The sequence below is a fragment of the Micromys minutus genome, assembly GCF_963924665.1.
Source record: "Micromys minutus genome assembly, chromosome: 6".
Classification (NCBI taxonomy): Eukaryota; Metazoa; Chordata; class Mammalia; order Rodentia; family Muridae; genus Micromys; species Micromys minutus.
The window spans coordinates 26,235,842-26,258,791 of NC_137975.1; the positions used below are offsets into that span (position 1 = coordinate 26,235,842).

The 22,950-nt window shown below is 50.2% G+C and overlaps 2 protein-coding genes across 2 annotated transcripts; one reads left to right on the forward strand and one right to left on the reverse strand.

Moving 5' to 3' along the window:
• Nucleotides 1–1,661: 1,661 nt before the first annotated feature.
• ARL8A (ARF like GTPase 8A) lies at nt 1,662–10,203 on the forward strand. Its single transcript, XM_080918325.1, has 7 exons — nt 1,662–1,933; nt 6,752–6,832; nt 7,114–7,187; nt 8,248–8,341; nt 8,431–8,498; nt 8,742–8,812; nt 9,179–10,203. The coding sequence occupies exons 1-7, from the start codon at nt 1,811–1,813 to the stop codon at nt 9,226–9,228; spliced, it is 561 nt and encodes a 186-aa protein (XP_080774451.1). The 5' UTR covers nt 1,662–1,810; the 3' UTR covers nt 9,229–10,203.
• Nucleotides 10,204–14,195: 3,992 nt separating this feature from the next.
• On the reverse strand, nt 14,196–19,961 carry GPR37L1 (G protein-coupled receptor 37 like 1; the record flags this gene model as incomplete). The annotated part of the gene is made up of 2 exons (XM_080917727.1): nt 19,320–19,961; nt 14,196–15,008 (listed from the first exon to the last, which is right to left on the reverse strand). Exons 1-2 carry the CDS (start codon nt 19,944–19,946, stop codon nt 14,196–14,198), a joined length of 1,440 nt encoding a protein of 479 aa, XP_080773853.1. The 5' UTR covers nt 19,947–19,961.
• Between the last annotated feature and the right edge of the window lie 2,989 nt (nt 19,962–22,950).

Genomic DNA, 22,950 nt, shown 5'->3' on the forward strand with positions numbered 1-22,950 from the left:
AGCAAGGGAGCAATTGCACAGCCCTATGGGCACCCTCCCTATACAGTCACCCCAACCCTGTTCTAGAGGGCACAGGCTCTGGAAAAGCATAATAAATAAATAACCTCTTGGATGGTCAACTAATTCTTCTATCAGTTTAGGCCTCTAGGGCTCTCCGGAGAAGGAATGGGCTGCTAGATCCTGACCCCTGGAGATACATTCTTTTCCAGTATTTCTAAGGACAGGTGACAAAATAAAACCATAGGAAGGAAGCTAGACACAGAGGCACCACCATGTTCAGGGTGGTGTAAGAAAGCACCACACACTGAGTAACTTATAAGCAACAAATTTGTTGTCTGTGGCTTGAAAGATAAAAATACCATCACTCATGGTGCCAGGAGACTCGGGGTCTGGTTAGGAGTCACTTTTTTGACTAATAGAGTACAGTCTTCTCTTTGTAGCCTCAGGATGGGAGGGGTATAGACTCAGGGCACTCTCTTGTTCTCTCCTTATATAAGGGTGTTAATCTTAGGAGGCCTCCACACTCATAACCTAGTCACCTGATATGGTCATCACTTTGAGAGTTGGGATTTCAGTATATGCATCTGCGGGGAAGGGGGGAAGACACAGAAATGTAGAGCAATGAAATCTAATACTTTGCATAACTTAGATTTTAATTTAAAAATTTCATACTATAGCATGTACCTTCAGAGAAAGAGAAGAACTTATAAAGGGCTGAGGTTAGACAGATGTTATTAAGTCAGAACAATAAGCTGATGCAGATGTCGGGGGTCGTCTAAGTCTTGAGTGGGTTTAATTCATACAGTTGATGTGAACAGTTCATCACAGCCTCCGGGTGAGTACACTTAAAAACCGACCCCCAAGGAGAGAATGGTGGGATCATTGTAGAAAGAGCCCAGCTGCCCACGGATCCTGGGGACCAGGAAGGGACAGCCAGTTTACTGAGCTGATATCTCCTGCAAGGGAGGATGGGGACATCTTGGCAGCCTCTCCACCACCCACTATCAAAAACTTTGTATCAAAATAGCATACATTTTCCCTTGGCTACCGACGTTCCTCACAGGGAATCCCCTGCCCTGATTTTGCCTGTTTCTTTCCGGTGACAAGACTGGGTAAAGACGAGCACCAAGTTCAAATGTCGATCTCACTTTGGGCTTCCCAAACAAGTAGCCTGGCAAACTGTGGTTAACAAAACAAGATGGAGTATTCAGGGCTCTAAATCCGGCTGTTACTCTTCATGGCATTTCAGGGGATGGAATTCGGTACCCAGGGATGCTCAGACGCGAGGGTTCAGGGAGCAAAACCACACGTCCTCTCCCTTTCTTGGAAATCTTCACGCCACGGTTCGGCAGCCTGGAAATACCCTAGCTTAATCGGGACTCCGACCATTCTTCAAGCCAGAAAGCGGTGCAGTCAGGGCGGGGCAAACGAGGGCATCAGGAAAAATAAAATTACAGCTTTCTCCGCAAGCGCGCCGTCGCGCTCCTCCCGGCCGCCGCGGGTCCCCGCCGCCCCGCCCGCGGGCGCTGGCCCGGGGCCGCGCGCGAGACTGGAGCGCGCTCGGGTGCGAGCAGGACGCGGCCCGGCCCGCTGGAGGGCGGCGGCGGCGGCGGGGGAGGTGGAGGCGCCGTGGCCACACCCATCGGCGAGCGGATCCGCGGGCAGCGCGTCGTCGGCCGCCGCGCTCCAGCCTCCGCCCGCACCGAGCCGCGGGACCCGGCCGCACCGGGGAGGGGCCGCTCCGGGCCGCAGCGCGAGGGCAGCGAGGGCGGCGGGGACCCGGCACCGGGCGCGGCCGGCGGCAGCGACCATGATCGCTTTGTTCAACAAGCTGCTGGACTGGTTCAAGGCCCTGTTCTGGAAGGAGGAGATGGAGCTCACGCTAGTGGGGCTGCAATACTCGGGCAAGACCACCTTCGTCAACGTGATCGCGGTATGAGGGCAGATGTGTCGCCCGCGCCGCGCCCTAGGCGGCAGGAGTCGCCGCCTGGCGTGGCCGGGCACCGCGGGGTTCCGGGTTGGGATGATCCGGCTCCGGGCGCTTAGGGCCTAGCACGGTTCTTGGGGGACGGGCTAGCGTGCCACCCGTTCTCCGGCCTGGTCCGGGTTGTCAGGGCTGGGGGCGGGGTAGCAAGGACGATGAGGACCGAGCTTGCGTTCCGGAGCTGGCGACACTGAGAGGTCTCTTGGCACCGGAAACCCACCGCAGGCTGACAGGCCCCCGAGGCGGGCGCAAAGGGGGCATGACGGGGCGAAAGTGCCCGGACCTCCCCGCTCCGCGCGTGGAGGGTCACGGGACGCGCGGCCCGAGCGTGTTGCCAGGGTGCCCTACCAGCCCAGCCCCACCCCGAGGGCTCTGCCTCCCCTCGCAGAAGCCCCAGCCCTTTTGGGCAGGGGTGGGGGGGAGGTATCCCTAGAGGCAGAGAGTCAGCTGAGGTCCTGGCTCTAGCCCAGACTCCTCCCCGGAACCTGTCCCAGACCTGCGGTAGCGTTGGGGTCCAAAAAGCGTGGTACCAGAAAGGGAGTTGGGAGACTCCACTTGGCTCAGAAGTTGCAGGAGTAGGTACTGTGGACCCGAGAGGATGAGCTGGAGAAGCGCCATCCACCTGGGGACAGGGGAGAGAGCAGCTCCGAGGGCTTTGGAGAGTCAGGACTTGGGGTGGGGGGTGGGCGGGTTGCAGTTGTAGGTCTGTTCCAGAGGAGTGGTGAAGAAGGAGTTAAATTTTCTCTTTAAAAAAGGGGAAGATGAGCTCCCTGGGTGTGAGCTGAGCTGCAGTAATGGCTGCAGCCTGTATTTCCAAGCTAGGCAAGACTGGGCTTATGGGACCCAGTAAGGCTTGGGACAGGGACATAGTTTTTCCCCAGAACCTAACCCTGTTCCCAAAGGGGTTTTCCAAGGACTGTGAATTACCCAGATACAAGTTTTTAAAAAGCTGATGTTCAGGTCCGCAAAGATGTGTAGGCACCAGCTTCAGTACCACTTGGCTGTATTGTATTGTTGCCCAACCTTGAAGCCCCACAGGGCTCAGTTGTCCCTGCAGAGGTCCCTTCAGAGGGGCTACAGGTTTGGGACTTACTGGCTACATGATCAGGCATAGGTTTTCTCACTCCCCTATATCTGCTTGGCTATTGACCTCTGTACCCTCCTCTACCCGGTGACCCTTCTAATTCCACAGGGCTTCTGCTGAGGTTTAGGACACATGTGGTTCCTGTCTGCCATGCTGTGTCCCTAGGACCAAACACCCTGGTTAGGCTTGGTGTTGACTTGCCTCTTGGGCTCTCAGAGCAGGAAATCAACGCCTGGATTTCCACCTGTCTCTGTAGACCTAGGTGACTTGGTTTGCCGCATTTGGGTCTGGGAGATGCTTCTGGTCTGTTTCAGAAGTAGAAACTAGCTACTTGGGTGCCGCCAAGATATTACCTCCCATCCCTAAGGATGGAGTGTTAGTAAAGCCATGCTTCTGTATAGCGGTGTACAGAAACCTAGGTGGGTTCAACTTCCTGACCTGGACCTATTCTTCAAGACCAGCATCTTCTCAGAGAGTGGAAGGCTCGGACAGGTCAGGGACAGAAGTCAAATCTCGAATTCTCCTGCCAGAGTCAGGTTCTTTGAAACTAATAAATAGCACATGCGTGGAGGGCCAGCATTCTGGATGCCTAGGCAGGATCCCAAGTTTGAGAGCCACCTGGGTCATAGAGAGAGACTTTGTTTCAGAAATATAAAAAACAATAACAAAACAACAAAGCAAAAAAGACAAACCAGTTTTATTTGATATTCAACATTTCCTACTCTCCGGGCTTGTTCCATTCTCCCTTTTTGATGCTAAATTTACCACTGAAAAAACAAGCTGCATTTTCTTTTTCTATAGAAACCCTAACAGGTAAAACCTAGGAGGGTGCAGGGAATTCCAGCAGCTGGGTAACTCCAGACTTCTCAGACCCATCAGAGCCCCCACAGACATTCTGCCACCCCCCTACAGTCACAAAAAGATTCGGGACCCCTGGGCTCTGTGCCCATTCCCCCATTGCCTTTGCTCTTAACTTGGCTTCTGTTTGTCTGAGCAAACAGAGAAAAATCCTTGTCCCCACCCCCACCCCCATGAGATGTGGCTGAGAATGGGAATTGAGTTAGTGAGCTCAGATGCTTAGCAGGTTAATGTGGACTAGAAAGAATGTAACTAGTCACTACAGTATGTCTGAGAAACAAACTCTCTGAGCTCTGAAAGAGCTGTTTTACTAGAAATGTGGAGATAATAGTTTTGCCCAAGAGAAGCAAAAAGACTTTTTTATTATTATTATTATTATTATTTTCTTTCTCCTTTGAGACAGAGCCTGGTCTTGAACTGTCATCCTGTAGGCATGAGTGGTCATGCCCATCAATGGGGTCATTTCAAATATCTTAAAATAAAGGCTGTCACTATTAGATGGGTCTTGTGGTACCCAAAAAGACTAACAAGCCAGTGGGCACGTTATAGGAAGATGCATTTTAGAGTCATAAAGAATTTTCTGATCATTTGACCTAAAATGAGAGGGAGCAGAAGCCTAGCACAATGATGCACACCTTTAGTCCTAGCCATTTAGGGTCTGAGGCAGGAGGATTGGGAGTTGAAGGCCAGTTTTGATTACTTCATATAATAAAATAATAATAGTAATAATAATAGTAAATGGAGGAGCTAGGGATGTAGCTTAGTTGACAGAGGGCTTGCCTAACATGCACAAAGCCTTGAGTTTAATCCCCAGCACCACATAAAACCAGACACAGAGGCACACGCCTGTAGTCTTTGCCCCAAGGAGGTGAAGACAAGCATACGAAGTTCAGGGTCATCTCTGACTACAAGCCAGTTTGAAGCCAGCTTGGGGTATGTTCTAGAATAGATTCAAGTCTAAGACAAAAGGTTGGGTTACGTGACGTAAAGTTGCTTCCATCCTTACAGGAAGAATTCGAGTCATTAGCAGGAAAATTAAATCATAACCTGATTACAGCTTAGCTCCAATTCCCAATGAGCAGGAACTGGGTGTTGGGGGGCCTGGCTGTCTGAGTCTCCTAGCATCCCTCTTATCAGGGTCATGGTCTTCTAGGCTGTACTGTCTGTCATGTATTTGGGCGCTTATGGGTCTTCCAGTTCCCAAATCACAGTGACAATCTCACACAGCATGAGAGCCACGCCCAAGCACTCGTGAGCCATAGTCATAATTCCAGGAGCCCTATAGTCCCGGCTGGTCTAGGGTCCTGAAGGAGTATCACTTGAGCATAGGAGTTACTTCCCATCCCAGTACTAAACGGGCCCAGCCTTGGCTTAGCTTATGAGATCAGACAAGATCAGGCACTTTCAGAGTACTGTGGCTCAGTTATCCCTAAGGTAGTCTGGCAACAGAACCTGAATTCAATTCCAGGACTCCACAAAGACTGTGGAAGAGAACCAACTCCCAAGAGTCGTCCTCTGACCTCCATGGCCATGCTGTGGCATGTATGCATTTGTGCATGCACACACACACAAAGTAAATAAATAAATATAAAATCAAAGTATATGGTAAGATGTGTGCTGGCTGTTTTTTTATTTGTTTGTTTTTCTTTTTGAGATGGAATTTTATGTAACCTAGGCTGACCTCAAACTTACTATTTAGCTGAGGCTGGCCTTGAACTCTTAATTCTTCCCACTCTACCTGAATGCTGGGGTTTCAGGAGAATGTCAGTACCCCTGTAGAACACTACATATGCCATCTCCTTAAGAGACTGCGAGGCAGACCCTGGACCAACCCCTGTGGATGACTGTACGTTCAGTGTGCTCAGAGGATCTCCAAGATCCAGGTTCTAGATGAGGAACCCCTGCTATAACTTATCACTGGACAGTGGGTGCTTCCTTCAGATGCAGGGCAGTGGTACAGTCATCAGTAGACCTGGAGCACTCCTCTGAGGCTTCCAGGCACTGACTGACAGCTGCTCATCTGCTCCTTGGCCTCTGTATGGGACTCAAGCCGATTAGTCTACTCCCTGGTAGGAGACAAAAAGACCAGGTAAAGTCACATGACTGTCACCTTCGGCATACAGGTAACATCAGCCCTCTCCAACCTGTCCCTTATTCTACACACATTAATGCTGTTACTATAGACCAGGCTCCTTGACCCTGCAAGGAGACACATAAATAGGTAAATAATAGAGACTGGATTATCCATGGTAGAGTACCACAGATGAATAATATGTATTTTGTGAGTGGTAAATTTAATCCCAACCCACATCTCCAGACATGGTCTATTTACGTAGCCCAGGCTGTCCTAGATCTTCCTATGTAGACCAGACTGGCCTCAAACTCAGACATCCACCTGCCTCTGCCTTTCCAGTGCTGGGATTAAAGGTGTGTGCTACCACGCCCAGCTCCTCCTCATGTTTAAAAAACAATTTACTACTAGTTTGATAATACTCGCTTACTTTGCCGCATCTCTTGTGATGAGCCTCTTTTCCTGAGAAGTAATGTATTCCCTTAACTCAAGTGGGGACTAAGTAAAGGGGACTTCTTTTAACAAGAGCTGCTTGGGAATAGCATTCTCCCTGCCTAGACACCCATTCCCTCTGAAAGCAGAAGACATTCAAGAGACACCTCCCCTGAGAAAATGTGAGGTGACTGATAAATCACCCTGCAGCCTCTTGCTCTGACCCACCAGGGAGGGCACGTGTGATTCCTAATGGTGTGAGAGGGCACGTGTGATTCCTAATGGTGTCTCCATCTTACCCATTTCCGGCTCTTCTCTTTAGTCAGGACAGTTCAATGAGGACATGATCCCCACTGTGGGTTTCAACATGCGCAAAATCACCAAAGGGAATGTGACCATCAAGGTGAGGCAGGGGCATGCTGAGGACCACATTTGTTTGGGAGAGCAACTGAGGCACCTGGGACGTGCCAGCCAGGGGAGGGAAGAATGGCATTCTGTTGCCAAAGAACTGGGAAAGGGGAGGGAAGATATGCATGGGAGAGGGGAGAGAGGGAAACCAGGAGGGGAGAAGAATCGGTCACCCTTGGGGTTGGGTAGACTGCAGAAAGGAAGCTGGGAACCCAGTGGCTTTCAGTTGTCTGCCTGCCCCTGAGGCCACCTTCTCCCCACCTTCTTCTCACTCAGCTCTGGGACATTGGGGGACAGCCCCGCTTCCGAAGCATGTGGGAACGCTACTGCAGAGGAGTGAGCGCTATTGTGTGAGTAGACTGTCCCACCCTCCTGCCTAAAAGCTATCAGACCTGATGCAGAACCACTCATGTGGTCTCTGGTTAATGCCTGGTGCCTGGACATGGCCTGCTTTTATGATTTGAGAATGCACACACACCCGGAACCATAGCACCCAATTACAAAGTTAGTGGCAGTGTCCCCAACCCAAATCACTATGTTTTGAATTTTGGGTGGTTTAAGTGATTCCTTCCCAAATTTAAAAAAAAAAAAAGTATGCCCGGTTTAGTTTTCTTAGTAGAATAAACTATGTTTTGTCTTTTTGTTTTTTTGAGACAGGATCTAACTGTGTAGACCTCCCTGGTCTGGATCTCACTATATAGACCAGGCTGGCCTCTAACTCACAGACTTCTGCCTCTCAAGTGCTAAGATTAAATGCATACATACCATGCCCAGTTTAAACCTAATTTTTATTTTTTGGGAATTTTTTTAAATACATATTTTGTTTTTCTGTGCAGCCCTGGCTGTCTTGGAACTCGCTCTGTAGACCTTGAACTCACAGAGATCCACCTGTCTCAGCCTCCTGACCGGCTTAAACCTGGGTTTTAAACAAGCTATGGAGCCAGGAGGTGGAAGGTGGTGCATACTTTAATCCTAGCACTCAAGAGGCAGAGGTAGTCCTGAGTTGGAGGCTAGCCTGATCTACATAGTGAGTACTAAGACAGCCAGGGCTACTCAAAAAAAAAAAAAAAAAAAAAAAAAAAAAAGAAAAGAAAAGAAAAGAAAGAAGAAAATATCTTTGTACCCTGTCCCTTGGGAGGGAACTCTTTCCTGTCTCCCTTCTGGCCCTTTCTAGGCTTTCCATGAGAGTGCAAATGTGTCCCTTTGAGCCTGGGTCCCAGCTAATCATACAGGCCTCGGTTTCACGGACGACAGGAACCTACAGTGCTTCCCGCCTGTGTCAGACCAGGGTGTTCCATTTCTCCAGAGGTGACCAGGCTGGAACTGGAGGCCTTCTTCCCCTCAGCAGCTCCTCTTCCTGCCTGCCTCAACTCATGGTGCCCACATGCTGTCCCTGCCTGCCTTCCCCAGGTATATGGTGGATGCTGCAGACCAGGAGAAGATCGAGGCCTCCAAGAATGAACTTCACAACCTGCTAGACAAGCCACAGCTGCAAGGCATCCCGGTCAGCTGGAGATGGAGCGGGTGGGAGAGGGAGCTCCATGCAGTGGGAGGACCCTTGCCCTAACTGTCCTCGGCTTCCCTCCTGTATAGGTCTTAGTCCTCGGTAACAAGCGAGACCTCGTCGGAGCGCTAGATGAGAAGGAGTTAATCGAGAAAATGTGAGCTGAGGGGCCTTTCTTTGTGTGCTTCAGCTCCCCAAATTCCCCAGCTGCCGAATGCTTCTGGGCTGGGCTTGTAGCTATTCTCAGTGTTGACCACATGGTGGCAGCAGAACACATCTTTTCCAAGGAGCCTCGCCCTCCTCTTGTAGCCCTTTTACTAAGAAAAACACCCTGCCCTCCCCTGGCTGGTACCCCTTAACTGCTCCAGCCTCCGCAGACTCCTCCCTGGTCTTCCCGCAGGAATCTGTCAGCTATCCAGGACAGAGAGATCTGCTGCTACTCCATCTCCTGCAAGGAGAAGGACAACATAGGTGCGTAGCTTTGGAAGTCGCTGGTGCTCTCCCGGAAGTAGCTGTGCACTTCTGATGTAGTATCTGTTGGAAAGCCCTTCCCGCCACTTTGCCCTTGGGTGAAGCAGGCAGCTAGGAGGCCAGAATTCTGAGTACTACCCCAGCCCTGCCCCTCTTTCACTTCTGAGATTGGCTAGACCAGTATTCCAGGCCCTCCCTTGCTTGCTTTGGCTTTGTGTCTTTTCCATCACTGGCTTGGAGCTGTTAGGGTGGGGGTCACACCTGTTAGGTGTTAGGGGGGGCTTGATCCTGGCCGAAGTTACAGGAACCTCCTAGGCCTTCTCACACAGGGAGGCCTTACAACTTTCTCCCTTGTCTTCCCCTCAGACATCACCCTACAGTGGCTTATTCAACACTCAAAGTCACGGAGAAGCTGAGACTGTGGCTCTTCTTCTGACCAGGGACCACAGTCACCTAACCTGAAGCCGAGCTCCCCGCCCACCCCGTCGTCTCCCCCTAAGCCCACTCCTCCTCACCCAGTGTGGGGGGGCCCTCTGGGGCTCCTAGAGCCCTGTTCTGCTGAGGTTTCAACTCCTGTTTTTATTGTAAAATAATTGCCCTCTCCCCAAGTCTGGTCGCCTAACCTCTCCCTTCAGTTACCCCACCCGCTCCCCTCCCCCCCAACAGCCCTGGCCCCGCAAGCCCCACCCTCACTCTCTGTCCCACCCTCCCTTTCCTTTTCAACAGTTATTGTCCTGTGTGTACAGTATATATATGTATATATATTTTAATTTTTTAATTTAAGCGAAGACTAAGATCAACCATTTGATGCTGCAGGGGCCAACTGGGACAGACAGAAAGAGATACAGGATCCACGTGGGATAAATTCATTGCAAAAGAGTGGAGGCTGGCATATAGGGCAGGCACCAGCCTGGCCACCGTTAGTTGTCCCCATGTCCTGTAAAGCATCTTTGTCTCTCAGTGGAAAGCCTAAATACACAGGCCATCAGGAGCCTCCTTTTCTGTCCCCAGCCTTGATAGGGCCACCAGGTACAACCAGGTCTAAGTGTGAGGAGCAGGGTCCACACCACCCCAATAATCCCTACCCTACCATTCCTGGCCCCAGGGCCTGCCTCTACCCAGGGTCCCCAGCTCCACGGCCCATCCTATTTTCTGTTCTCATTTCACAGGGTTGTACAAGGAGAGAACTCAGCATGGGGGGGGGGGGTGTTGGTTCTCTGGTTTTGTTGGTTTATTTGTTTAATTTAATAATTTGTAAAGTGATGTCCCTCTTCCTTTTTACACTTTTCAGCTCATATTTAACCTCTGTTTAGAAAAAAAGATCCTTGTAACTGTCCTTTTTTTTTTTTGCCTCCTAATAATAACAACAATAAATTACCAATTTTGTGTTGGGGGGTGTGTATGATGCCAGTTGTTTTCCACGGATGCGGCTGACCAGAAGACCCTACACACGCACAGGGTGCCACGCCCACAGAGAACACATACTTCCACTTGCTGAAAACACCATGGCCTGTCACAAAACAGCTTCTCACGCGTGTGTCTGGGCCCTGCTTGCCCCCTGCATTCTCTTCATTCTCCTGTACATCATCAACTGCCGAGTGGCACTAAGCAGGTCTGTTAGAAGAGCTGCCCAGACCTGGGCCTTTCCTGTGGCATAAGCACTCCTCCCATGGCCGCTCTCCAGTCCACGTCTGCTTGTTCCCACAGAGAAAACGTGGGACCAGAACCAGAGCTCTCCATCTTCTCTCTTCCAGACCCCACCAGGAAGAAATCAAATGTCCTGGGGGGTATACTGGGCCTGCAGTGTCTCCTTTCTGTCCATACCATCAGTCTCTTGGAAAGGGCCCAACAGTTACTCAGTGACTATAATTTCTACCGTTTGTCTAGCTGGAGTTCACAGCCTCAGTCGCTGTGGGTCCTCCCTGACTCTGTGAATCCAACCATATTTAGTTTTATACTGACTGCCCCCCCCCAATCTCTTGGATCCCCCTCCCCGACTCCCTGTTCTGCCTTCTCATTGTCTGGAAACAGAGACTGGAATATCCTGAGTAGAGTACCCAATCTCTTTACCCTGCATGTGCAGGAAGGAACAGCCAAGTTTGTCCTTGGTCTGTGAGAGGATTTGGGCGAGGCCACTATCCAGCCATGAATATATCCAGCCCTGGGGAGGATCTATCGCTGGGGGGATTTGAAGAAAGGATCAGGAAATTAAGCTCAATGATAGAGCGCTGATCTAGTGTGCAGTAGACCTGGTCCTGGCTTCCATTGATTTCGTGGAGAGTGAGGGGAAGGGGTTTGGGGAAAAATTGGATGGAGTTTGCCACCAGCTGATTCCCAGGAGCTTTCCAACCCCTTAGGAAGTATTAGATGTGACTCTTAGTTAAGAAGGGTGATAGTCCCAGGCTCTTGTCTTTTGCCTGCTTCAAGGCAGTCAATGTGCTCCTATGCCTGTATCCGAGAGAGGACCGATGTTCTCAAACACTGGGACATTTCAGCACTGAGCTGCCTCTTGGGTCCTTTGTTCTCCAGATGCCATTTGATGAGAAAGGGTGAGCTGGTAACACTACATGCAAAAACACTGCCCTGCACAGTGAGTTCATACAACAGGTATGCAGTGGGGCCTAAATAACCTGTTCTTGAGTAGAGGTAATAAACTGTCATGGTTGGGTCCTCTGAGGGCAAAAGTGGATGGATGAGTTAATACCTGGCCCAGGGGCTGGAGAGGTGGCTCGGAGTTTAAGAGCATGTATTACTCTCACAGAGGACACGGGTTTGGTTCCCAGGACATGTGTCAGGTGACTTCTAACCTCCGTGGGTACTGGACCTATGTGCACATACTCTATACACAATTTTAAAATGGCAAAAATAAGTATTTAAAAACACCTGGTAAGTCTACTCCGTATTACTAGAGATCTGAATCCCAAAAGGCACCGAGGCTTGCAGTCTAACGGATGCTTAACACACCATCTCCCAATCCCCTTTTAAATGGAGGTGGATCCCAGGACTCTGAACATTCTAGGCAAGCAGTCTACCACTGAGCTTCCAGCTCCAGCATAGGATGTACCTGGCCTCCTTTAATGACCATAGACCTCTGTGAAGGAGAGATGGTTCTGTTTCCCAGAGTGAGAAGCTGAGGCTGAGCTTAAAACAGGTAGACTCAGGCCCTGGGGTAAAGGATAGAGCAAAGATAACCATGATGTCAGGGGATGCCTCACCCCTGGCGTCAGGCTCTGAGGACTGCTTCCCGGCTGTAGATGTCATCATCTCTTTCCGAGCATCACAGTTCAAATCCGATGCCCACCCTTGAGCAACAAGCCCCACCCCCTAAAGCCTGGGACCCCTGAACAACAAATCCCACATTGTTCCTTAGCTGGCTCGGGCTGGAGGGAGAGTGGCTCTTTCCCAAGACTGGCTGGCCCGCTGATTAGCTTTGCAAACCATTGGCAGACTTGGAAGGTGGCAACCGGATAGGGTCTAGGAGCCACCATCTCCCCACCCCCTGCAGCTCTGGGCCAGCCAGCAGGCAGGAGGGAGGTCCAGAGCGTGCCCTTTGTGGAAGAGGCTACCAAACAGGATGCTGAACCCACCCCCACACTCCACCCCCTAGCCTTCCACCCTCAATCCTCTCCCTGCCCCTGACTTCACCTCAAATCACCCGGTCCATTTCTTCCTCCCTTAGGAGCTATTGGTGTGTGCAGGACTATGGTGGAGGGAGGAGAGAAGAAAGCACATCCTAGCTGGTTCTGCTCAGAGACATGGGCTCACCTTTGCCCCCATTCAACTACCCACACACTCAAAGTTTCTAAACACAAAGCTGGAGACTTCGGTCACTGTAGCAACAGGTCTGCCGAGAAATGGGTGGGTGTCATTCTCCAGCACAAAGGGTGCGTATGGCAGCTCCATCACTTAGCAACAGCCTCCCTCTCTTGGCCAGCATCACTGGCCCTGGGTGGGGGGTGCCAGGGAGTGAGAACAAGGCTGTTCAGACTTGAGTGGTGGGGAGGGAGACTTGGGCACTGGGCGGGCCATGGCGCAGGGATATGGGTAACTGAGCAAAGAATGGAGCTGGGCTGCCCATGACCCTGTGCCCTTGAAGACTAGTGACGGTTCTAGATTGGCCTGGTGAGCAAGAGTCTTTGTGGAACCCAGAGCTGAGCTCCAGATAAAGGTGGCTTCAGAGAACAATGGGCATGTGGGAAAGAGAAGGGGGTCTTCGGAAGTTCCTCGGGAAAGAACTGAGGGAAACGACTTTAAGGGCAGAAACCAGTAGGAGAAGCTAGTGGGTTTACTAGGACCTGCTGGGAAGGGTGATATGGTGGTGGTGGTGGGGGCAGTGGAGGGAAGGCAGCTGGGCCATCTAAGAGCTAAACAGTCCATTCTAAGAAGCTGAACAAGAGCCACTGTTAGAGTGAGGGAGGCTGAGAAGCCCTGTGGCTCACGAAAGGAAGGCCTCTGGATTTCCTCAAATGGGGGCTTTGTGGAGAGGGCAAACAGAGACGGGGCTCCAGAGCCAAGTGGGCTGACTTCCCAGGGGCATCTGGGTTGGGTTTAGCTATGGATAAAGGTTTAGTGCCCGGTTCCAGAAGCCTTCCCTCCTCTCTGTCCCTTAAAAGCTATCACATCTTAGAACCCCTCCCCCAAGGCAGAAGAACTATAAGCCCAGGCTAAGGGGACTTCCCAGCCTGGGAAAAGGCTGTGCTACGTGTCAAGACACTAGCGTTTGTGGACGAGGAAGTTCCGTGGGCACAGGGTTGTGGTACCTACTTTATTGTTTTTCTAGAATGACCTTCTACAGGAAAGCACCTAACGGGAGCCAGGGGTCAGGCAATGCAACTGCAGTACCTCTGAGAACAGAAGCGAGAGACACCTCCGGGAAAAAGGAAGAGACATCCAGGGCTAAGACAGACCCACTTTAGAAAATGGAGTCCTGGGCATGGTTAGGTTAGCCCCCTAGAAGTGCCTGGTCCAGGAAAGGATTCTAAGTAGAAGTAGAGAAAATATGTTGAAGCTTCATTAACACACCATCCTTCATGATGATGGAGGGGCTCAGCTAGTAGTCAGATCCTAAGACCAACAGGAGAACAGGCAAAAGGCCAAGCCCTGGCTCTGGGGTGGCCAGATTGAGATGCTCTCAGGACCTAGACAGATCTCCACCTACAAGTGGGAAGGAGAAGGCTGGCAGGTCCCTCTGAGGATAAGAACAGCATAGTTTGTAGATGGAGCTTTGAAAAGCCCAGACTTTGACAAAATGAGCCAAGTCCATCATCAGCAAGATGAGAGAGAGGCCAAAGTGAGACCATGTGTAAGAATCAGCAGACCGTCATGGATTAGGATGGCACCCCTCCCCCACCTGCTCTGCATCTGCTCCCATCCCCCCATGGACTCAGCAAGGGGTGCCCAGGGGCAGGAGTGGGGGCGACTCCCTGGGTTTGTGGAAGTAGACGGAGGAGGACACTTCGGCCTTAAGCTTGCTGTCCGCGCTGACTGTGGCTGAGGAGTCGGAGGCCCCGCCGCACTCCTCACAGCAGCAGCAGCAGCAATCCAGAAAGGCCTGGCCCAGTGGCCGGCAGATGCAGAGGAGGAGCACAGGAGTGATGGCGCCCTTGAAGAACGTGGAGAACTGGTTGATGAGACCCAAGAGGTCCAGGGTCTGCCGAGTGAGCTCAGTGGAGAGGTAAGCCACCACAATATTGCAGACGTTTTCAGGGAGCGTACAGAAGGCATAGACCACAGTCAGGCCCACCACGGTGCTGTTGAGCTGGGTCTCACATTGCTCGTGTCTGCCTGCTCTACACTCAGGCTTCCTGCCCGGTGGGCCCCGTACCCGCCATGTCACCAGCTGACAGGTGACGGTGAAGAGGATGGGCAGACAGAAGTAGCAACCAAAATACCACCACATGCGGGCATTCTGGTAGGTCATCACGAGCGAATAGAGGGACTCGGGCAGGTTGGCTGAAGGTTTCATGATACATGAATCCACTGTCCCCATGGTGGGAGCAGGTTCTTGTGCCAGCTGCCATAGCAAGAGTTCAGGCACAGCCAGCATCATGGAGCCCACCCAGATGACAGCCAGTTTAGCCAGGATTGATTGGCATCGCTCAATGGGCCTCACCTTGGGCAGGGTGCTGGTGGCCACATGGAATCGGTCTATGCCCAGAGCACAGAGACTGAAGGTTGTGACTCCCAGGGAGGAGACCTGTGAACAAGGATGTAGAAGAGAGAGCACTCAGTTGAATAATTACGGAAGCAATGACATCCTGGTCCAGGCTGAATAGGAACATGAGTTACGTGTGAACAGAGAATAGTAGTCATGATGGTAACTGCTATTGGTGACGCATTTTCTACCCATCCAGCACTGCGTATGTGTCACAAACTCTCAGTTGTGCCCCTGCATAGTGTCAACACACACCGTCATACAGAAGAAACAGAAGCATAGGCAGGAAAAGGGACTTGTCCACAACCATATGGGCGATGGATGCTGAGACTGAGGTAGGTAGGCATTTCTTCTTCTTCCTACTTCTCAAGTGGGGGTGTGCTAGACCTACCTCCCACAGACCCTGATGTCCCCCAGACACTGGAAGTCACCTCTAAGAAAGAACCAGGACAAAGACATAGAAACTCTGAGCTTAGCCTAGACGGGCGGCATGTACAACGGAACACCAGAACTTGAGAGACAGAGGCACGAGTTCAAGGCCAACCTTGGCCATATGAAAAGTTTGAGGCTAGCCTGGGATATATGAGACCCTGTGTCAAAACAGACAGAAGGAAAAGAAAGGGGGAAGGGAAAGAATGAACCAACGATAAAAGAATAAAGGCAGTTGTGGCACATGCCTTTAATCCCAACACTCAGGAAGCAGAGGCAGGTGGGTCTTTGAGTTGGAGGCCAGCCTGGTCTACAGAGTGAGTTCCAGGACAGCCGGGGCTACACAGAGAAACCCTGTCTGGGGGAAAAAAAAGAGTGACTGGACAAATTTTGGATTTTTTTTTTTTTTTTTTTTTTTTTTGCAGGTTTTTCTACTTCCTGAACCTTCTTCTCATGTGAGACCACTGAGTTAAGTACCAGGGCCTGTTCCCTATTGCTTTCACCCTGCCCGCACTGTCCTAAACAGTCCGACATAGCGGAAGCAGCCCCTGACGAGCGGCCTGAACTCCCACAATTCCTACACACGGTTCATCCAGCCCCACACAGAAAAATCACCCCCGTTAAGGCAACAGGGCAAGAAACACCAGCTAGCGAGCTGCTAGCTGACGACTCCCACTGGGGGGTTGTGCTCTCCCTCTCCCCTCTCTCTGGCTGGGGCAACACAATCCAGGGCTTATTTGCACTGCCACCAAGTGTCCTTTGTAAGAACCCCAACCCCCTCTCTTGGCAGGGGAGCCTGGGCCTGCCGAGAAGCAGCCTCCAGCCTCCGGCAAAACAGCGTTCTCTATTTTCCCCTACAGCTCAGAAAGGATTCCAAATCTTACCAAGGGGGCATCCCGGGGTTCTTCCCCACTGGAGAGTTCTGGACAGCAGCAGAGGCTTTCAGCCACACGCAAGAGCTGCTGTATGCCTGCCTTCTTCCCTCTTCTCCTTAAGCCATGACCAAGTAAAAGCCACCATAGGCTAAACTAAGTGCTCCGAGATGCTGCTCATTTTAACCCTTCAAGAATCAGAACTAACCAGAGAATGAGTGATACATACCTGTAAAGCCATGCCTGGAGGGAGGAGGAGGATTAGGAGGTCAATGAGAGATCATGGAGGGGGAGGAGGGAGGGAGGGAGGGAGGGAGGGAGAGAGAGAAAGAGAGAGAGAGAGAGACAGATTTGGGCACAAACTGGATTTGATGCTCATGCCTGTCACCCCAGCACTGGGGAAGCTGAGAAGCTGAGTTCAAGGATATCTTTAGCAATATAGCAAGTTTGAAGCCAGACTGAATTGCATCATATATATATATATATATATATATATATATATATATATATATGAAGAAAAAGAGGAGGAGGAGGAGGATAAATAAATAAATAAATAAATTGGGGCTGGACATGGCTATTCAGGTTTACAAAACCTCAACTAATTGGATGGCTAAGGAAAAAACACTTCAAGGCCTAGCTAGACTACAATTGAGCAACTTAGTTAGACCCTGTCTCAAAATGAATAAAAAGAGAACTGGTAATATAGCTCACTAATTGTAGGCTACTGACCTAGCACGCACAAGGCCTTGAGTTCAATATCCCAGGCTAAAAATATAGGGAGCTTGAGGTATAATTCAGCAGAATGCTTGCCTATGCTTTGCCCCCCCCAAAAAAAGTATAGTATGTGTGAAGCCCTTAAGTTTATCCACAACTCATTCAGATAATTATCACCCTAGATGAGAACACTGAGGTTTAGGAGGGTTAAATAACTTACCAAGGTTGCTTGGCCAGCAGTGGAAAAAGAGCCCAGTTTTTACTACAATCTGTTCAATTCCAAAGCGATGTGTTGGCCCAGCACAGTGGTACACTTATTCCCAAACTCAGGAGACAGAGGCAGGAAGAGCTCCATGAGTTAGAGACCAACCTGGTTCATATGGCAAGTTCTAAGCCAGCCAAAGCTACATGATGATGAGATCCTATCTAAAACAACACACACACACACACACACACACACACACACACACACACACACACACACGAAGAGTTCATGTACCTAAACACATAAGCACTTAGCTCACCTAAGCAATGAGTACCAGATGACAGGTAAGATGAAAAAGCCAGTGTCATTCATGTTGGTTCATGCCTTTAATCTTAGCACTCTGAAGGCAGAGACAGGTAGATCTCAGTGAGTTTGAGGCCAGCCTGGTCTACACTTGGTGAGTTCAAGGCTGGAAAGAACTGCATAAATGAGATAATCCATCAAACAACAAGATGCAAAGGCCATGTTGAATTAATTGTAGGGTCTTTTTAAAGCTGGGAGACCTATGGACCACCAAATAAATGGCCTCTGTATGGTAGGAGTACAGGGGGGGAAAAAGGTTTCAACGTCTAAGCCTCGAAGAGTAACCAGTCTTGAAATAATCACTAATATAGAGTTAGTTGAGGCTTTGAACCTGTGTCCAGCTCATGAGGAGACCATTATTCCCCTCATTATACACCTTGGAACCAAGGTTTATTAATTTTTAAACGTGTTTATTTTTCTTTTTATATTATGATTGTTTCTGCATGTGCATATGTACATATAATATGAATATGCCTGGAGCTATGGATAAACACGAACCATTGATGTGGGTGCAGGAACCAACCCCTAGTCCTTTAGAAGAGCAACCAGCGCTCTTAACCACTAAGCTATCTTTCCAGTTCCCTGTAGCCAGGATCCCACTAGATGTGATGGTGCATGACTTTAGTCTTAGCTCCTGGGAGGCAGAGGCAGGAGGTTTTCTGTGAGTTTGAGGCCATCCTGGTCTACAGAATGAGTTCCAGAACAGCTAGGACTACACAAGGAAACCATGCCGAGAGAGAGAGAGAGAGAGAGAGAGAGAGAGAGAGAGAGAGAGAGAGAGAGAATTCATACATCAGAAATAAGGAATGAGAACAAAGGAAAGCTGGCCACTGTCTATGCTATTATTGATAGAACCGTCTTCACACAAAATAGATGTATGCAGTTATTTGATTAAGCTGTCTCCCTGTGGTTTACACAGCCATTCTCACCCATGTGGTTATCCTAACACAGAAGCCCCCACTCAAGGGTGTTCAGGATTACAGAGCAAACCAGCTAGAAGGGCCATCTGGTCAACCCTTCATGCTTGCTAGTTAAGGAAGCAGGGGAAGAGATGAGATATGTCTAGTGTCAAGCAAAATACAGTGGCAGAGCTGACACTACTGTTTCTATAAGTACCCAAAAGTGGAGCTTGCCTCTCAGAGAGGTCTTAGAAGGACAGTAATGGTGATGACCTTGAAGGAAGGTGACGATAGTTTCAGTCAGGAAAGGAAGAAGAATCTTTCCTGGTGTTTGCATCCACAGGGAATGAACACAGAGTTAACCTGGGGTGTTAGTAGAAAATTGCTAGAATTTAAAGATACTGAAGGGTTAAAAACAGGAGCCATGGGTACAAGGCAGGCAAGAGGCACAGTAAAAGAAAAAGGAGAGTCCAAAGAGAAAGGGTTTGGCAGGGAGAGAGGATAGTGGGACCCCACCGACCCTCTCACCAGAGGCAGACAGCTCAGAATCTAGAAAAAAAGGGTAAGTCCTCTTTGCAGCTACTCCTAAAGCAGAAGACCAGGTTGGTCCCAAGCCAGTGGTCTTGTATACCTGCCCATTCATCTGGCTTGACTTGCTATCCTGAGAGCTACCAGAAGCTAATATTGAGTTTGTCTCCCTCCCTGATAGGGTTTGTCTCCTTCCCCAATGACACAGAGAAAACTAGTTGAATGGGAACCCCAAAATGCTGGGATTATACATACCTACAGATCTGCTTTTAGGGTCTTTGCAGACACTGGAACCCATTCCCTGGTATTAGCCTACAAGTGGGCTATAGAAAGACATACTCACCTCCATGAAAGGCACCGCCCGGCAAGAAACATCCCCGAGTAGCCTCTGCTTGGTGATCTCATTGAAGATGACAACCGGGAGGCAGAAGAAGAGAACCAGGAAATCCCAGAGAGCCAGGCTGGCAAGGATGGAGTTCCAGGCACTCTTCAGGTAGTAGCTGTGCCACACAATGCACATGACAGACAGATTGCCTACAATACCCACAGCAAACACTACCAGAGCCAGAAGCATGACGGCATAGGCACTGTAGGAGCTCTCGGTCACCGGGTACAGGGGGTTCTGAATCTGCAGCCTCTGACTTGGTGTCCCGGTCAGGTTGGCCCTCAGCTCTTGTCCACTATCTGGAGTGGCCCCATCCTCGTCTGGGTTGGGGCTAGTGGCCACCAAAGGCTTGGTGGGCTGCAGGCCAGCAGGGTGGATTGGCTTGGGGTACTCAGCCCACTCCTCAGGTACATAGTGCTGTACCTCCTTAGGCCCCTCGTCCTTGGTACCTCTTCGGGGTCGACTCTGCTGCTCCTGGACCTTGGCTCTATGACCACCCAAAGATAAAGTGGCAGCCCCAGAGACCCCACTCAGCCCCACAGCCAACACGACAAGAGAGACAGCCAGGGGCCACAGCCACCGCATGGCCAGAAAAGCAGGGAACAGCTGCCTCAGAGAGGTGAGGGCGAGGGACCTAAGGGCTGCGTGGAATTAAGAGAGGCGGCTGGCAGCTAGGTCCGCCTCCAGTCAGGCGTCTGGCATAGATGGCCCTTCCTCCCATTCTGTTGGCCATGGTCTGGCCAGGGCCCTCTGCTGGACACTGAGCTGTCTGTGCTGGCCACACACATTGCGTTCCCTACCACATCTCTCCTCAGGCTCTAAGACCACAGCAGGGCAGATTGAGGAGCCCTCTGAGGGACCTGCTCCAGTCTCTGCTACTGGAGAAATGAGGCTTTTACAAGTAATGTAGAGGCAGACTATAACTGCAACATACGTCTCCCAGTTCCACCCAATTCTAAGGCAGATCCTACATTCAAAACAGAATGATAGTCTGGGTAGGGTGACTATGGTCTGTAATCCCAGTCCTGGGGAGACTGAGACAGGGGGACAGAGTTCAAGGCCAGCTTGGGTTGCTTAGCAAGATCCTTTTTGTTTTGTTTTGTTTTTAGTTGCCAAGGTCAGAACTTGAGTTATAATAATTGCCAGAACTATTAGATACATGACTAGGTGTATCGTTCAGATGGGGTGTTGGCATTAGGACAGCTCCTACCCCCAGCAATGGCAGGTGACAGGAACCTGGCACATCCATAGCCATGGAAACAGCCAAAGCATTCCCAGAAGACCTCGGTTCAAAAACCCACCTTCACCTGGGAGCAAGTGACGTCACTATCCCTATAAAAGACCGAAACCCCTCCTCCTCTCCCTCTTTTTCTCTTCTCTTCCCTTGACCCTGACCCCTGTCCTGTCCCTGTTCTATTAAACCTCTCCACGTGGAACCGTGTTGGTTTGGTGTGGTTTGTCCGGGCATGAGCCGAGAAATCTAATTAACAACATGGGGTATGTTCGTTTGTTTGTTTTTAAAGACAGGGTCTCTCTGTGTAGCCCTGGCTGTCCTCACTCTATAAACCAGGCTGCCTCAAACTCAGAGACCCACCTGCCTCTGCCTCCTGAGTGCTGGGCTTAAAGGTGTGTGCAACCAACATCTGTCAGCTGGGTTCTTGATGGTTCTTAAATGTGTTTGGTGAGAATGTGCAGCATGTCAGGACCTACTGGGTAGGGGTGGTTCTGAAGTTCAAAATTTAAGATTTATGATAGTCTTATAACTATGTAGTCGACAAAAGGTAGAGCCAAGGTCAAAACATGGAGCTGACTCCATAACCTTTTAACTCAGTGCTGGTCTCAGCAGGCCCATTACGTGTCTCCTAGCCATACAAACTCCCAAGGAAAGCAGCGACAAGCAAAAATTCAAAACAGCACACTCTAGATATAAGGACATGTATTTTTTTTAAAAAGGTTTATTTATTTATTACATGTAAGTACACTATCAGTGTCTTAGACACAGCAGAAAAGGGCATCAGATCCCATTACAGATGGTTGTGAGCCACCATGTGGTTGCTGGGAATTGAACTCAGGACCTCTGGAAGAGCAGTCAGTGCTCTTAACCACTGAGCCATCTCTCCAGCCCAGGGACATGCCTTAGTGATAGTACTTGCCTAGCACATTTGAGGCCCTGGGTTTCATCCCTACCACTGGAACTACAAGAAAACAAAAGCAGAAAATAAAATAAATTAAATTATGAAAGTGTAGTTGAAAGAAAGGAAACACATGCAAATCAATAATCGCACCTAGGCATGATGGGTGCTGTGAAAGGCGGGGCCTAGGCATAGAGAGAGTCCAAGGAACCCAGAGCTATCTGGAAGGCTGGAAGTTCTCCAAAGCAAGATGACTTTTGAATGAAGCCTTAAAGGCTCCGGAGAGAAGGACAGAAAGATGCTCCAGGCAGAAGCACACACAATGACAGGGTCCTGGAAGTGGGTGGTGTTCCTGCCAACAGTGATGGTGTACAGGAGGCTGGGGTGCTAAGGAAATGGTGAAGAGGTCAGTGGGGTTTGGGGTAAGAGTCATCAGATGAAGGAGCAAGAAGGCTTTTGTATGCTAGACCAAGGAGTTGAGACACTGTAGTGCACACCTTTAATCCTAGCAGCTGGGAAGTAGAGGCAGGCAGATCTGTGAACTCACTCTGGTCTACAGAATGAGTTCCAGGACAGCCAGTGCCACACAGAGAAACCCTGACTCCAAAATAAAACAAACAGATGTTATCCCAAAGGCAAGGGAGGCTAGTACACATTGTTACACAGAGGATCACTGACTTGACCAGATCACTTTCGAGGGATTAAGGATGGGCAGCACAAGCAGGTGAGATGTATTGTTTCCATGAGGGCCAGCAACATCGAGGGGGTCACTGCAGGGAGTGTGGGAGATTCCAAGGCTGAGGGAACAGACTCCGTCCATCCATCTCTGCAGGACAGATTTGCTGGGTACTGGTGGAAATCTGTATGCTGGGCACTAAGATGTCGATTTCTGTCGCTAAGGAGAACAGCCAAAGCAAACAGGAGACAGGGCTGGCTGAGAGCTATTTACACAGTCGACTGACAAGCATTCGCTGATCACTGCTACCCAGACTTTCAATCTGAAAGCATTTTTCCCAGAAGACTTCCTGACCAGGAACCTTGCCACCCTACCCAGTAGGTCCCAACATGCTGTGTAAAACTAGGAGAAAAAGAGAAGGAAGAGGAGGGGCAAAAAGAAAGATAGGAGTGTCCATCCTCTTCTGAGGAGTCTTGGGGAGCTGCCAGAGCTCTGTCTGGAGTCTGGCATATCAGCCAGGAGCTCAGCTTCATCACCCTGACCCAGATTATGTCATCAGAGAGAGGACACTTGGACGCCCACATCCTGTGTCCTTGGGAAACTTAAGAGAAGCGCCAAGACCCCACCCTGGTGTGTGTTCCTCCACACTTAGAGCCAGCCAGGTTCTTCCAACCCTCCCGGAGAACTGCTGCAAAGACCTACCCCAGGACCACTCTGGTCTTTTTGTTGTTCCACTTTCCATGACATTAAGCTGCTACCATTAAAATCCTCCATCTTTGGG